This window comes from Rhipicephalus microplus, chromosome 6 (genome assembly GCF_043290135.1).
Source record: "Rhipicephalus microplus isolate Deutch F79 chromosome 6, USDA_Rmic, whole genome shotgun sequence".
In the NCBI taxonomy this organism is placed as follows: domain Eukaryota; kingdom Metazoa; phylum Arthropoda; class Arachnida; order Ixodida; family Ixodidae; genus Rhipicephalus; species Rhipicephalus microplus.
The window spans coordinates 129,499,893-129,515,487 of NC_134705.1; the positions used below are offsets into that span (position 1 = coordinate 129,499,893).

Here is a 15,595-nt window from a genome sequence, read left to right on the forward strand (position 1 = left end):
ACAATTGCGTAACAACGTGTGTTCTCAAAATTTACGCTTCTGCCATAAGTTGAGCTGTTTCCACTGTGACAAGCACGTGTACCTCTAAACGATTGCGCATGCAATGACGAACAGTCCTGTTGTGAAACGGTGGTTTCACCTGTCCACTACTAAATTTTTTCCGTAGTGCCTTGTGAAACTTTTCATATGTATTTCCTCCAACTAGGTTCTGACGCATCGATATTTATGATTGCAACTAGCACTGAAAAGAAAATCAAAGAGAATCTCTTGACATTGCTGAGTACGTTCGTTCGGCCTGTACTTTTTGCTGTACTCACTTAGCTGTTGCGAATATCACCACTCTGATATGGGTTAGTGTCTTTATTTACAGGATGAGTATACGTCATTGGCTCGACTTCATGGCCAGCTGCTGTGCATCCGCCCTTCACAGCGTGCTACATTGACGTTGATAATGTGCACTAGCAAGCGTTGCATCCAGGGCCTTCATGCTTAAAACGACTGCTGCTTTCACGTTTGACGAGAAGCGTATGCACTGAAGCACCCCCTTAGTCGCTTGGAGCTTCGTGCCGCAAACGGGTGGTTGTCTCTTTTCCCTTACTCATAGCTGTGTTCATAGCTCGAGTCAAGTATTTATTTGGCCAGATTTCAAGTACCGTTCTGCGGTATTAGCAATCTGACGAATTTTGCCACAAGAGTTCCCCTTGTTCTGAAATTTCGCATCAGCGACAAAGGCAAGTCGGTTACGCTCTTTTCGTTTTCAAGGAACCGTCTTAGGTTAATCTTGGTATTAAGCGCTAAACATTTACACAGGAACACAAGATAGATTATACCAACTGGCCCAGTATAACTTCTTATTACGTCTTACGTTCTTTAGGTTCGGCGCTGTTGAGTCGTGGGGATGGCGCACCGCCGCCACCCCGAAAGTAGCGGGTTTTATCTAAACTACAGCAGTCGCATTTTCACAAAGATGAAGCTATATATACCTTTGTAACGTGTGATGCAGTGCGCAATAAACAATACCAGATGGGAGAAATTTTTGGAGCCTTCTATTGCAACGACTCCGATAATTACGTAATGATTTTGAAACGTGAAACCCCCGATATTATTGTAAAAGGTTATTTTGAGCAAGTAATTTTGGGCAGCCATTTAACACGTAACTCTCATACCCACTCATTTGGACAGCTTACCTCTTTACTTGAAATATTGATGGATCTTTTCAGTGATTGCAGGTTACTAGAGGCAATGTCTTTTTTTGTATGTGCAATACGAAACACTCCGTACAGGAGAACAGAGGCAATACAGGAAATGTGTTCACGTGTTCTTTCAGCAATTATTTTGCATCTCTTCATGTACCGTTAAGAAATTCTTCAAGGTAATCAAAGGAAATTGAAGACTGTTGAAAAAACAAGGGATGTTATTCGCCGGTGCTATGATTCGGCCACGATTCATTTTCTTGCCGCCATGGGTAGCATTTCTTCGTGATACATGCCTGTACTTCACGATGAATAACTTGATCAATATGTGACTTTTAATGTCCCAAAACCACCATATGATTATGAGAGACGCTTTAGTGGAGGGCTCCGGAAATTTTGACCACCTGGGGCTCTTTAACGCGCACCCACTTCACAATGAAATACTGCGGTATGAGGTGCCACTGCGTAGCCATCGTGCGGCGCAGTAACTATCAATATTCTGATGGTTTGTGCAGCAATGAGTGAAAGCCAGCGTAATCAACTCTTCTTTTATTTCACATTCCTCTTCACGCTTCCAGGCCAAAATGAACGAAGATTCACTCATCCAAGTTGACGGCCTGCTGGTGAACGACTTCCTTCGCGCGGAAAATGTTCGCGCGGCGATGAAGTACCAACCGCGAGACGATGACGTGTTCATTGCCACATATCCAAAGTGTGGCACAACCTGGACCCAGTACATCGTGTGCAACATCTTCACGGGCGGCAACGCCCCGAACAACGTCACTGATTTCCTACTGCAGGCGCCCTACTTTGATTTCATGGGTGCTGACGCTCCGAAGAAGATGCCGAGGCCCGGGGCTCTGATGACCCACTTACCATTTAACATGCGTCGCCACTCCAACAAGGCCAGGTACTTTCTTCGATTTGATGACTACCGCAATTGTATCATTGGATGTATCTGACATAGGTTTACAATAATTTTGTGCATTTCTAAACTGAGAAATTGTTTGGATAGATAGATAGATAGATAGATAGATAGATAGATAGATAGATAGATAGATAGATAGATAGGTAGATAGATAGATAGATAGAGATAGATAGATAGATAGATAGATAGATAGATAGATAGATAGATAGATAGATAGATAGATAGATAGATAGACAGACAGACAGACAGATAGATAGATAGATAGATAGATAGATAGATAGATAGATAGATAGATAGATAGATAGATAGATAGATAGATAGACAGACAGACAGACAGACAGATAGATAGATAGATAGATAGATAGATAGATAGATAGATAGATAGATAGATAGATAGATAGATAGATAGATAGATAGATAGATAGATAGATAGATAGATAGATAGATAGATAGATAGATAGATAGATAGATAGATAGATAGATAGATAGATAGATAGACAGACAGACAGACAGACAGACAGAAGACAGACAGACAGAAGACAGACAGACAGACAGACAGATAGATAGATAGATAGATAGATAGATAGATAGATAGATAGATAGATAGATAGATAGATAGATAGATAGATAGATAGATAGATAGATAGATAGATAGATACTGTAAAGGTATGTCTGGTTAGTGGTCGTATGCACCGCACTTAGAAATAGTCGCGTGAATAGGAAGCACCTCGAAAGTGTAGTTTCAGTAGATGGGTGTAAGAAAATTTTATACATATATTTTTCAGGGTCTTTATTAATATTTATTCATTGTATCGCTGCGAAACTGCCTCCACATGGGAAAAATATAGGACCAGCATAGCATATTCTGGATTTCCTCCCACATGAAAATTGATTTGATTTGTGGGGTTTAACGTCCCAAAAGCACCATTTGATTATGAGAGACGCCATAGTGGAGGGCTCCGGAAATTCGGACCACCTGGGGTTCTTTAACGTGCACCCAAATTTGAGTAGAGGGCACATAAAAATTTAAAAATATGTCTGTCTGGGATGTGTCTACTGCTAAGCGGGGTGGAGCGGGCTCATTTGCTGTTATAATGGCCGGATTTTATTGTGACTGCACAGAAGAAAATAGTTCGAATGTTACCCCTATAGTTACATATTGGTGTATGCGTTAAGAAATGCAGGGTTGTCAATATTATTCCAATGTCCTTCTTTACCATGTGTCACACAGTCGTTACCGTAACTGTAGTGTGTACAATGCAATATTTTATTTCTTTATATTTTGGACGTTTTTATTTCCAGAAAAAGGCAGCACACTTGTTTTTTCGCGAGCACCGCTTTATGGATACACGAGAAGTACAATACTTTCCGTAAAAAAGAAAAAATGAGCGCTATATGAGCAGCTTGATAGATTACAAATTTAACTTTTTTTTTCCTTTTCGGCACAGGAAAATGCACTTCTTTGAAACAAACACACACACAAAAAGGAGTTGAATGAACATATTCAAACTACGTGGAAACAGTGACAAACGAAACAGCTGTCTCATAAAACAGTCGTTTTTGCCGAACATCCCTGAACTATAATCTGCAGCGCTCGCACGTGTGGAGTGATTCACTAAAGAGGAAAAATATATACGTCACATGCTCTGAAAAGCGACTTCCGTAAGACATATACTTCATGCGGAAATCTTTTAAGAACCAGATTTGTCACCTGCCGTGATAGTTTACCACTAAAGGAACGCTTGCTTCTCTCTAAGTGTGACTTGAGCAGATGCTCATATGAGTGCTTGCCGCATGTTTCAAGGTAAATGAAAATATATTTTGTTTATCTATTAATTTATTTTTTACCCACAGGGCCAAATGGTATTACAGAGGGGGGCTGGTCATTACAACAAATGTAACTGAACAAAGACCAGTGAATGTGGTTTGATCGCAAAAACAATCTGTTGCAAATAGAATGTTTGCTAGTACGTTTATATGGTAATGCATGTTAGGTAATACAACACGGAACCTAAATATGCCGTCTTAGCTTATGCCACGAAAAGCTTAATACACGATGTTGGCTAATGCATCGCAGAAGATGTTATCACTAATAGTGATAATGTCACCGGGAAGTATGTTGCACTCCTTTGATGTACAAAGCAAAAATGAATTGAAGAACGTTTATTGTGTTGCATGAAGAGATGCCGACATTGTAACGGGGTATGCGGCGGGATATGTGCTCAGGGCGAAGAAGTAGTTGATCATGCAGGAAGAGATGATGGTACATCGTGTGAATAGTGTTAAACGGGATACTTTTCTGTTTTTGCACACCGAGAGAACTGAGTACCAGGGAAGTTTTCGTGATTCATATGCTTGCTGTTCTGTTATAAATACACAATATAAAGTGAACAGAGTTATACTGAACAAGTTCAAGGGAGATAGAGAAATAAAGAGGAAAGGCAGAGAGGTTAACCAAGCTTGACTCTGTTGGCTACCCTACACTTGTGGTGGGGGAAAGGCGAATAATAGAAAGGAAAGAGAGAGAAAAGAAGAGGGGTAAGAAAGAGCCTGGATGAATAGTCAGCTCGAGACTACACAGCACGGTCTTACGCTGTTCTTTCACAAGCGCTCGTGAAGTGTGGTAGTTCTTAAGAAGTACAAGAGGGCTCTCGTGGTTTTGCACGTAAGGGAAGTTCACAGATTAAAATAGTGGGGTCGCACACGGCTGTAGCATATTCTAGGTACGGGCGTATTAGCGTTTCATAAAGCTGCAGTTTTAGGCCATATGGAACAATAAAAATGTTACGTCGTAAATAGCCAAGCATGCGATTAGCATTGTTACTTATGTATCAAGTATGACGTGACCAGGTGAAATAGGGTTTTATGTTAACTCCAAGATACTTATAAGAGTTAGCAGAATGCAGATGAATGTTATTAAGATGACTTACCTCTGCTGCTAATAATAGCTCACGAAGCGCATGATCTCATTTCATCGAATGCCACTTTTATATGATAGTTTTGACGTGTCTCACGCCCCAAACCAGGCTATAGTTATGAGAGATGCCGTAGTGAAGGGTTCGGGAAATTTTAACCATACAAATTCACACTCGTCTAACTAATCGTGCGTAATTTTAAGAACCATCACAGAGTTTCCAAAGGGTGACGCCAGAAACACCGAAACTTTACGCACCGTGTTCGCTGGAAGGGCGGTCATTCAGCTGCGCAACGCGCGATCTTCGCTTCACGTAATCGCAGTAAAGCGCATTCTCACGCTTCTCGCATAAAGCAGATGTAAATTTCGGATGGTAAATTTACTAAGATTTAGATAAACAACTCGTATCACGCGCGAAGGACCATTGGTCGGCATGCTCTGCTAGAATGAGACAGTCTCTCCCAGGCGGCATGGTTCCCGCTCAACGCGTCATCATATAAATGACGTAACGTGTGACGCAGCACAGGGCGGGCCTTCCGGCACACCCGGTGCGTAAAGTTTCGGTTTTTCCAGCATCTCGGTTTGTAAACTCAGTGATGGATCTCTGAAACTTGGTTGGTTGGCAAGAACTTTATTGGAAGTCCGGCAGAGCTTTCGCCGACCGGACCTTAGGTCTCCCGCGTGGAGACCTCAAGACCTTGCCTGGCGGCTGCATCACGGGCCTGCTGGACGGCCCAGAGTTGGTCGCCGAGGCTGAGGCTGCACAGGGCAGCGGCCCACTGCGGCGGAAGGATTCTAGTTGAGCACCTTGCAGATTTATCTCGGAAACAACGCAGGATAATTTTTTTTTCGATTTGTAAAAACTAGGCTCACCAGAATTTGTGAATGAACAACTTCGTCATATAGACAGCCGCCTCAAATTGATAATAAAAACTTTATTTTAAATATTTTGGTTAATTATACATTGCCGAGTGTTGGAATTAGGAGTAAAAAATCTCCGCCTTGGCCTAGAAATAGGTTGCGAAGAGGACAAGTGCCTACCTAATATAGCTTTTAGGGGAAAAATCAATACTGCCTGAAGAAAACCTCCTCTCTCTCTCTCTCTCTCTCTCTCTCTCTCTCTATATATATATATATATATATATATATATATATATATATATATATATGTATGTATGTATACCGAAAACAAAAGTGATGCTGGGTCCGGGTAAGATTATCCGTATAGGGAAGAAGACGCACGTACAAAGTGCTTTTATTGACGTTTCGGCCGTGGGTCCGGCCTTCATCAGATTCTGATGAAGGCCGGACCCAAGGCCGAAACGTCAATAAAATCACTTCGTACGTGCGTCTTCTTCCCTATACGGATATATATATATATATATATATATATATATATATATATATATATATATATATATATATATATATATATATGTGTGTGTGTGTGTGTGTGTGTGTGTGTGTGTGTGTGTGTGTGTGTGTGTGTGTTTGTGTGAGTCTGTGTAGAGAGGGAGAGAGAAAATTTTTTTAGGCAATGCATACATATTCTTTCTCAAAAAACCATTCGCAACTTTAGCGATTCATGCGGCACCTAGCGGCAATATAGGGAAGCTCCAAACCGTCCAAGTGCCAGTCGTATACAGTAGGGGCACGGTAGGATGGTGGCGCCCGTGAAGAAAAAACGAATGGCCAAGCACATTTCTTCTTTCCAGCTGAGGCACCTGTGTTAACTTGCTGACTCGAACCTATTAAATGACCATTTTATCCAGTGACTGCATGTCGCTGCGGCGTCCGTACTATGTAAACAAATTTCGCAGAGACGCGGTGCGCCATGAGCATTACACACACCATGCGACCACTTGAAGAACGTCGCTCGCACTTGTGGGCCCACTGGTGCCGACTAAAATAAGATGCTCCGCGTCAACAAACCGCTCCCCTTCTACGAAACAGCGCGAACTGCAATCACATTTCAGAAAACTGCATATTTGTGTTAGCGACAGCGGACGCGGTGGCATCCGTGAATCCGCCATGCTGTAAATCCGCAGCGCCCTCTCATGTTCATTTGAGTTGCGAATAGTAAGCAGGCACTTGTCTTCTAAGTCAAGTTCTAGACAGTGGCGGAAACATTCTGCCACTAATTACATCACTCAGGAATAAGTATTTACAAGAATAATCAACGATTTTTTCTATAAATTGTATGGCAGTTTGATAAAGGCGAAGTTGTTCTACGTCACAAGTTATAGCGAGCCTAGTTCTTAAAAATGAAAAAAAAAACATCTCAAACGTAATTTTGAAGATCTGTCGTCGAATTTTCAGCCGCTATGCCGGAGAAATCAAAACTAAACGCACGTTTGTTTCGGTTTGTACGTTTACACTAAGCGTCTTTTATTCATACAATAGATCACTAATACTGTTTTTTTATCTACATGTTGGCGGAGAGGATACGGCGCGGCAGCAGTAATCGTTAAGTAAGCTTTACGCGCCGCTTCCATGTCATCATCTTGTTCTTGTTTACCTTCACTTGTGGCTCATACCCACTGTTGAAAATTAGCCAATAATTGACTGATCTTATAAAATAATGCTCCATTTCAGAGCAAATGAACTTATAAAATTAAAACGTTACAAATGTTAGAATGAAATTTCGATGACCACTGTGCTGAATCTAGGGTAAAGTTTTTTACTAGTAACAGACCAAATCCTAACTTTAAAAAAGCAGTTATGCGTACGTCGACACAGAAGAATATTAAGATTAGTTTGTTAGTCTTTTGGTTTCGTTTAGATAATTCCGCACTGCCTCACAAACTTTCGCACTGGCAAACCCAGAAATAGAGGCTCCAAATGACCGTATCACGGGCATGGATAAATTCATTTCAAACGCACGTAAAGCATTTTCTAACTTAGATCTACGAGCTGTAGTAAATCACCTACATGTACAAACGTAATGATTCGTAGTTTCTGGCTCGCCACAGAAAGCGCACATTGTGGAAAGAGCCCAACCAGACCTGTGTTGGTAGAAATTTACATTCGGCACCCTGCATCACAGTGTCGTATTTACGACTTTAGTTTACATGGGGCACAAAAGGATCGATGCCAGTGTTATAATTCGTGACGATATTCTGCGTAATTTGTGAGTAATGTACCTGCGAAGCTTTCTTAACGGCACGCCTGCGAAATCGCGCAGCCATTAGTTAAGTAGATGGTAGAAAACATGGTGAAATAGGCCGACTTATTGATTACTTCGCTAAAAAATTGGTCGTTTCACTTAAGAGCAAATCTTTATGACCCGGCACACAAACTAATCTAACTTTTTTTTTCAAATTTGGGGGTAATATTGCACCAAACGCCTTTATTATGTGCTATTCAGCTTCAACAGAGAGTACAGTACCAATAAACTGAGAATCTGTAATTACAACAGCCAATGAAATTCCCACGTTTAACTTTCGTAAGGCGAGGACCACTGCCAGAAGCTCAGTCACAAAAGCGGGTATGAAATCAGGTATTCGGAGCGATCATGACCAATCCAAGTTCAGGCTGAATATACCAACAGCTGACTTTTCGTCGCACTGTGATGCATCTGTAGCAACAACTAAACTTGTTTTGATGCTCTGCAAGTGTTCTTGCAATAAACCATCTACAGTGTGATTGGGAAGTAACTTTGTATTATTAGAGAAAATGTTGTCGAATTTAATGTCCACGTGGGGTTAATTATCACTAGTCTGCCTTATCTCGCTGATACGCACATTGAGCGGGTCCAGTAGACATTGTACAAACATAACTTGTGGGGTTTGAAACCGTGGCTATCTAACAACAAAATATAATTCTGGGGAGGATAAAAATACTGTTTCCGACTGCTGGCGTGGTGACTCATGAATTCTTGAAAACTTCATAATGGTCAAGATACCAAACCTGCACGAAATAGAAGAAACCTTCGATTCTAGGAATAAAACACAGTTAGAAACTGTTTTAGACCAAGGCGTAAGCGTATTAATTCTCTTTTTAAAAGAATAAGAGGCCTGATTTTGTAGGCTGGAGCACCAGAGAAAAGCACGGATCCATATTTCAGAATAGGACGAACATAATTCGATATATCATTATAGTGTATCTCTTCTCATGCCCATTCGGTAGTTGCTTATCCCACATAACATGCCGATGGCTCGTGCACCCTTTCCAGCTATGTATTCAGTGTGTTGGTGCCAGTTGAGAGATGCATGCTAAATTACCCCAAGATATTTAATATATTCCACATGTGGTACGTCCTCAGAATAGTAACATAATGAGATGTGCACGGGGTAATTCAAGGGGAAGACAAGAAGGCCACATTCACCAGGATTCAGTAAGAAGTGATTGTCATCAAGCCAGTTCTTCTAGGTGTTAAGAGAAGACTGCAGGTGGTCGTATAACGTGTGAGTGGTGTCTGCCGTTGCCAATAAGGCGATATCGTCTGCATAAACATTAGTTGTTATGCCCTAGTTACGTGTAATGTTGCTTATTAGCACATGAAATAACACTGGAGACAGCCCTGAGCTTTGCGACAGTCCTCTCGTTTGTGTGGGCATAGTCGATGAAAAACTGCCTTTGAGACAATAAAACTTCCTGTCCAAAAGGAACTTGTGAATTCATGTTACTTTGTATGCCGGAAAATTGAAGGATTCCAGTCGATCTATCAGCATACCATGCTCTACAGTATCGTATGCTTTAGCGATATCCAAAGTAAATAACGCTGCATAATTCTACCATCAGGCTAACTGTATAGGGCTTTCTAAATCAACATGAGCATTCCATGTGGAACACCCAGCCCTGAACCTGATTTGATAGTGGTTTAGAATTGACCTTTCGTCAATAAATCTATTGATTCGAGTATGGATAATTCTCTCAATCAATTTGACCAGATTCGATGTCAAGGCAATTGGCCTTAGGTTGTCCAATATGTACCTGCCGTCTTGTTTCTTTGGCAGCCGTATAATTTTAGCTATAGTTTCCATCCTTGTGGTGTACATGAGCTTTTCAACTAATAATTCACAATATTTAAAAGAACTTAAGATAATTCTTGAAGTACAACTTCAACATGTAATTTGTAATTGGTAATTTAAGATGGAAATTCAAGGACCTTACCGGAAATAAGTAATCAGTACCACTACATAGTGCTGCTTGTACATATTTCGATTTCCACACCTTCCAGGTACATCTATGTGGCCCGAAACCCTTATGACTGCGCCGTCTCTTACTACCATTACCTCCTGGGACACACGCCCAAGACCTGCTCTGACGTTTCCTTCGAAACATTCGTAAAGGCATTCATCACTGGACGCGTGCCCTACGGAGACTACTTCGACCACCTCATACCTTGGTACGAGCACCGGCAGGATCCCAACGTCCTCTTCTTCACGTACGAAGACCTCAAAAAGGACACATCCTCCTGGGTGTTGAAGATCGCCGACTTTCTCGGTAAACAAGAGTACGGAGACGCACTGCGGGCTGACTCAAAGCTCTTTCAGAGAATCCTGGACTCCTGTAGCCTTGGCAACATGCGGGAAGTGTTCGACTGCAGGTGCGACGGCTTTGTGGATGCATTGTTAGAGCTGCCTGAGGACAAGAGGCTCGAGTCTATGGAGGTTTACAGGAAGAAAGGCGTCACCAAACAGGAGTCCCACGAGGGATCGGGCCGCGTGCGCAAGGGCAAGATTGGTGACTGGAAGAACCACTTCACGACGCCCGAGCTCTTAGACACGATGAAGTGCTGGATCGATGAGAAGACGAAAGGCACAGACGTGATGCGGCTTTGGGAAGACTTGAACCTGCCTTGACTCGTTTGCGTTACACAAGCGAGACCTCGTTTAGCGCATGTTTTTAATCAGAAAGAACACTCATCAGCATATGAAAAGGGTCTGATCATTAGACACAGTGCTTGAACAGGGCCTCGCAGGAAAATTGTTATAGTAACGTCATCACGGTCGCAAACGCCCGACCCATAGATAATAACACTTGTGCACTTGTCTCACTCGAACGTTCTTTTATTCGCTCAGTAATCGTTATCATAGTTTAGTGTATAAAATGGGGCGCTTATAGTTCACTGCTGTTTGAGCACAAGACACATTTAAATGCTTAGAACAGGCACCATAGCACCTACAGCTTTCCTGATAGACGGAAGCGGCCGCGTCTATTTTGAACTTCACATGTTTTTATTTGAGACACAGACACTACCAACACTTCCATTTGCTAAACCCTGTAGAGGACAAAAAATGTTTTTCGCTTTGATTATTGATATATTCTTTTTAAAAGTAGTAATGCAAATACTGTCTACAGTGTTTTGAGAGGCAAGAGAAATAAAGCTTACCGAAACACACTTTTGTATCTTTGGTTCACTCGCCTAACAACAGTTCTGTAGAACTGACACAAAACTTACCGGTAATATAGGTTCCTTAACCTTTTCCAGTTAAGCGTGGAGTAGCTTTGAGAGCATACTGTTTAGTGATATGACCCCCTTTTTTGGTGTGCTCTGAACAACCGTGCTGTGTGTGTGTGTGTGTGTGCGTGTGTGTGTGCGTGTGCGTGTGCGTGTGTGTGTGTGTGTGTGTGTGTGTGTGTGTGTGTGTGTGTGTGTGTGTGTGTGTGTGTGTGTGTGTGTGTGTGTGTGTGTGTGTGTGTGTGTGTGTGTGTGTGTGTGTGTGTGTGTGTGTGTGTGTGTGTGTGATTCATGCATTTCCTCCTTTCTTTTCTCATCTTCCCCCAATCTGGAAACTGAGAGCTTTCGTAGGTCGACAATCTCAAAGCCCGGAATGGGAATGCGGGATGGAACCTTCTATTACCTCTTGGAGATAACGCATTCTTGCCACTCTGTCCATGGGGCGCATCGGTGTGGTGTTGTAGTCATATATTTGAGCCGAAGGTCACAAAATTGCATTTATTGGCTACATTTTCATGAGTTAATGAAAAAAAAAATGCTCGGCTTATTTCCCGGTAAAATGTGGCAAGCAGTGCTTGCCATTTGCTTCCCTGACCTAGTACGTGTACTTCTTTCGTTATTTCTTCCTTTCTTCATTTCTTTCTGTCTTCCTTTTTTTTCCTTTCGTTTTTCGTTCCTTCTTCCTGCCTTTCTACCCCTTCACAGAGGATTTGCAGAAGTTTTTCGTTCCGCTGTTTCATGTGACCAGAACTAGAAAATTGGGCAGCGAATAGCGCGTCCAAAGCAATACCTTCGCCAGCACACACATTCATTATCCTGTTCTTCATCTTATGATTGACAATCGATAACCACACTTCATCTTCGCAGCGTACACAAGAGAAATTAGGAGAGTTATAGTACATATAACACGAAAGTCTTCTATGCTGTGGTCCATCATGGCTCCACTGACGTATCTCCGTTATGAATATGTCATTGCAAAATATAATCTAGCAGACTGCAAAACAATAACTGAGAAGACAAAACGCTGTCACAGGACGTCGAACCTACGCCTGCTAAGTCTTCCAGATGCGGTGACATGAAGTTGAATGCGTTATTTTTTAGCGCTATTCTAATGTCTTCTTTTGACAACCCCGGGCGAAAACAGTACCACTCTAGGCAGCGTTGTAATGTAGTTCGAAAGAACAATCGCCTGCGCCTCGGCATGTTCACTTCACCATAGATTTAATGACATGGCGTGCGCATGTTTGTGTGCAGGCTGCAAGTAGAACACTGCTAGGTCTGAGGCAGTTTTTATTTTTCGTGCATAACGGAAGCCATCACACTAACAGCGCCACTGTGGAAACATGGAGAAACTTACGAAGATGTGCTTTGGACTTTCAGTGGACTACCAGCAATTTTTACAGATATATCTGTATATGGCCAGGCAAAACGAACATCTAGCCACGAGAAACGCTGATCATCTTTATTGGCTGCTGCGTTAGTTACTTCTTTCTCTACGTTCCAGCCTAGCACGTGGGTGCCATTGGTCGCGCCTTCCCCGACGCCGTTCACCTCTTCGCAGCCGTGCCTCCAAGCCCAGGATATGCCATATAATCTTACCACCGAAACATCTGGTGAAGGGCCCGAGCTTCGACGTAAAACCATTTACGCCAGAGTCCAGAAAAATTGAGAAAACAGCTATTCCTGTTCAATATTAGGGCACTTCTACCGTAACAAGACGCACAAAGTTTTATTTGCTAAAGCAAGTGCATCACTGTTTTCCAACGCTTATCACTCCGCATTCTCTTCTTCTTAACAATGAGAGTTCCTAATCTATCTGCAAGTAGAGGCATGTTCACCATTACCAAACGACGTCATGTCTGAATTCTGGACTGGCGGGATTTTCTCAATAACTTGAGAGAGAGAGGTGAAAAAAGGCAAGGGGTAAACCAGATGCACGCGCGGTTTTGCGGCCCTGTTGGAAAAAGGAAAAAACAGATAGAAGGAGAATTGAAGGAAACATAACCACGATCACCAGCTTGCTCATAACTTCCAACTTCCTATTGTCACGTTACAACGTAACTGTAATCTGCTGATAAGGGCACACAAGGACGTAAAACTGATTCAAACAACGGCAGTGCGACTATTGTTTTTCTCTGCACGCGCATCTTTGTCCTCTTCTGAACAGCGGCACATACAAGCATGCTAGCATCTGTGGAAATAATAGTTTCAGAACTTGTACTAGTGGCATTACCCCCCTTCCCAAAGGACATCGTCCCGATGTCATAACATTATTGCCCGATGAAAACACGCACGATAAGCAGTACACAAGGGGGTGTTCACAATCACTGTAAGTCTACTCAAGGGAGTGTGACGAATAGTCAGCGTTGGTAAAATGGTTTCATCCTCGAAACATGGACGACGTGTGGCTGTTGTAAACAACGGGATTGACGAGCCATGTCCTCGTCAAGAACCTCGTAGTTCACTTCGCTGAGACGACGGAGAACTCTATAGGGGCCAAAATAGCAGCGTAACAACTTTTCCGACCGGCCCCGTTGTCGAATGGGAGTCCACAACCATACTCGTTCTCCGGGTTGGTAAGAGACATCGCGACGACGAGCGTTGTACCGCAGCGAGTCGATGCATTGTTGCTTATGGATTCGTTCGACTGCAAGCTTACGAGCCGCGTCTGCCAGTCTGATAAATTCGTTCGTCTTGACACTAATCTGGTGTCTGTCTGGTAGAAGCATGGCATCCAGCATTGTAGTGACCTCCCTGCCATGAAGCAACCGGAATGGTGTGAATCCAGTTGTTTCTTGCACAGCGGTGTTGTAAGCGAACGTGACATAAGGGAGGATGTCATCCCAGTTTTTGTGGTCTTGGTCAACGTACATGGATAGCATGTCGGCGATCGTCTTGTTTAGTCGCTCTGTAAGGCCGTTGCTTTGTGGGTGGTATGCAGTAGTTTTTCGATGTACTGTGCCGCTAAGCTGCATGACGTCTTGTATCATCCGGGCGGTAAAAGCTGTGCCACGATCAGTTATGACAACTGCTGGTGCTCCATGTCGGAGGACGATGTTTTTCATAAAAAAGTGGACAGTCTCAATGGCGGTGCCACGTTGTAATGCCTTCGTTTCGCAGTAGCGCGTCATGTAATCAGTAGCGACTACAATCCAGCGGTTGCCGTCACGAGACTTGGGAAAAGGTCCGAGTAGATCCATGCCTATTTGTTGGAACGGTTGTGTCGGAGGAGCGATGGGCTTCAAAAAGCCGGCTGGGCGCTGATGTGGTGCTTTACGGCGCTGGCACTCGTGACACGTCTTCACGTAATGCTTCACGTCTCGACTGAGCTTAGGCCAGTAGTAGTGTTGGCGAATCCGGGCCAAGGTACGTGTGTATCCCAAGTGGCCTGAGGAAGGCTCATCGTGACAGGCAGACAAGACATCGGCTCGTAACGCTGGCGGGACAACGAGCAGGTACTCAGTCGCGTAAGGGTCGAAGTTTCTTTTATAGAGGATATTTCTGCGGACGCAGAACGATGATGACGAGCGGGCGAATGCTGGTGGTGGATGCGGCGTACGGCCTTCGAGATATTCGATGAATTGTCGAAGCTCGGAATCGTTCTTCTGCTGTTCGGCCAAGTCGGATACACTAACGGCGCAGAGAAAACGGTCATCGAGATCGTGATCACCTGACACTGTCTTAAGAGGAGCTCGGGAAAGGCAGTGCGCGTCAGTATACTTCCGGCCAGACTTGTACACGACTGTCAAATCGAACTCCTGAAGGCGTAAGCTCCACCTGGCTAGACGTCCGGAAGCGTCTTTAAGGTTCGCCAACCAGCAGAGCGCATGATGATCGGTAACAACTCTGAACGGGCGACCATACAGGTACGGTCTGAATTTAGCTATTGCCCAGACAACAGCTAGGCACTCCTTTTCAGTTGTTCTGTAATTCGCCTCCGCAGATGATAAAATCCGACTCGCATAAGCAATAGGGCGTTCGACACCGCCTTGCCACTGGACAAGGACTGCACCAAGGCCGATGTTACTGGCGTCTGTGTGCAGTTCAGTGTCGGCATATTCGTCGTAGTGTCCGAGTAAGGGCTCAGATTGGAGACGCTGCTGGAGCTCGGAGAAAGCGCGTGTTTGCTCAAGGCCCCACACGAAGGGAACGTC

At 43.4% G+C, this 15,595-nt stretch overlaps 1 protein-coding gene across 2 annotated transcripts; it reads left to right on the top strand.

Annotated features, from left to right (window-relative positions):
• The first annotated feature begins 473 nt into the window (after positions 1-473).
• On the top strand, positions 474-11,381 carry LOC119167380 (amine sulfotransferase). 2 transcript variants are annotated; one of them, XM_037418854.2, is made up of 3 exons: positions 474-731; positions 1,772-2,103; positions 10,218-11,381. In XM_037418854.2, the coding sequence occupies exons 2-3, from the start codon at positions 1,778-1,780 to the stop codon at positions 10,840-10,842; spliced, it is 951 nt and encodes a 316-aa protein (XP_037274751.2). In that variant the 5' UTR covers positions 474-731; positions 1,772-1,777; the 3' UTR covers positions 10,843-11,381. The 2 variants fall into 2 exon arrangements, with proteins under 2 accessions (XP_037274751.2, XP_075722669.1); XM_075866554.1 differs by having other exon boundaries at positions 483-576.
• The last annotated feature ends 4,214 nt before the right edge of the window (positions 11,382-15,595 follow it).

Coding starts and splice junctions, on each gene's coding strand:
- LOC119167380 (XM_037418854.2), top strand. CDS start 1,778: ATGAACGAAGATTCACTCATCCAAGTTGACGGCCTGCTGGTGAACGAC. Junction 2,104..10,217: donor CGCCACTCCAACAAGGCCAG/GTACTTTCTTCG, acceptor CACACCTTCCAG/GTACATCTATGTGGCCCGAA.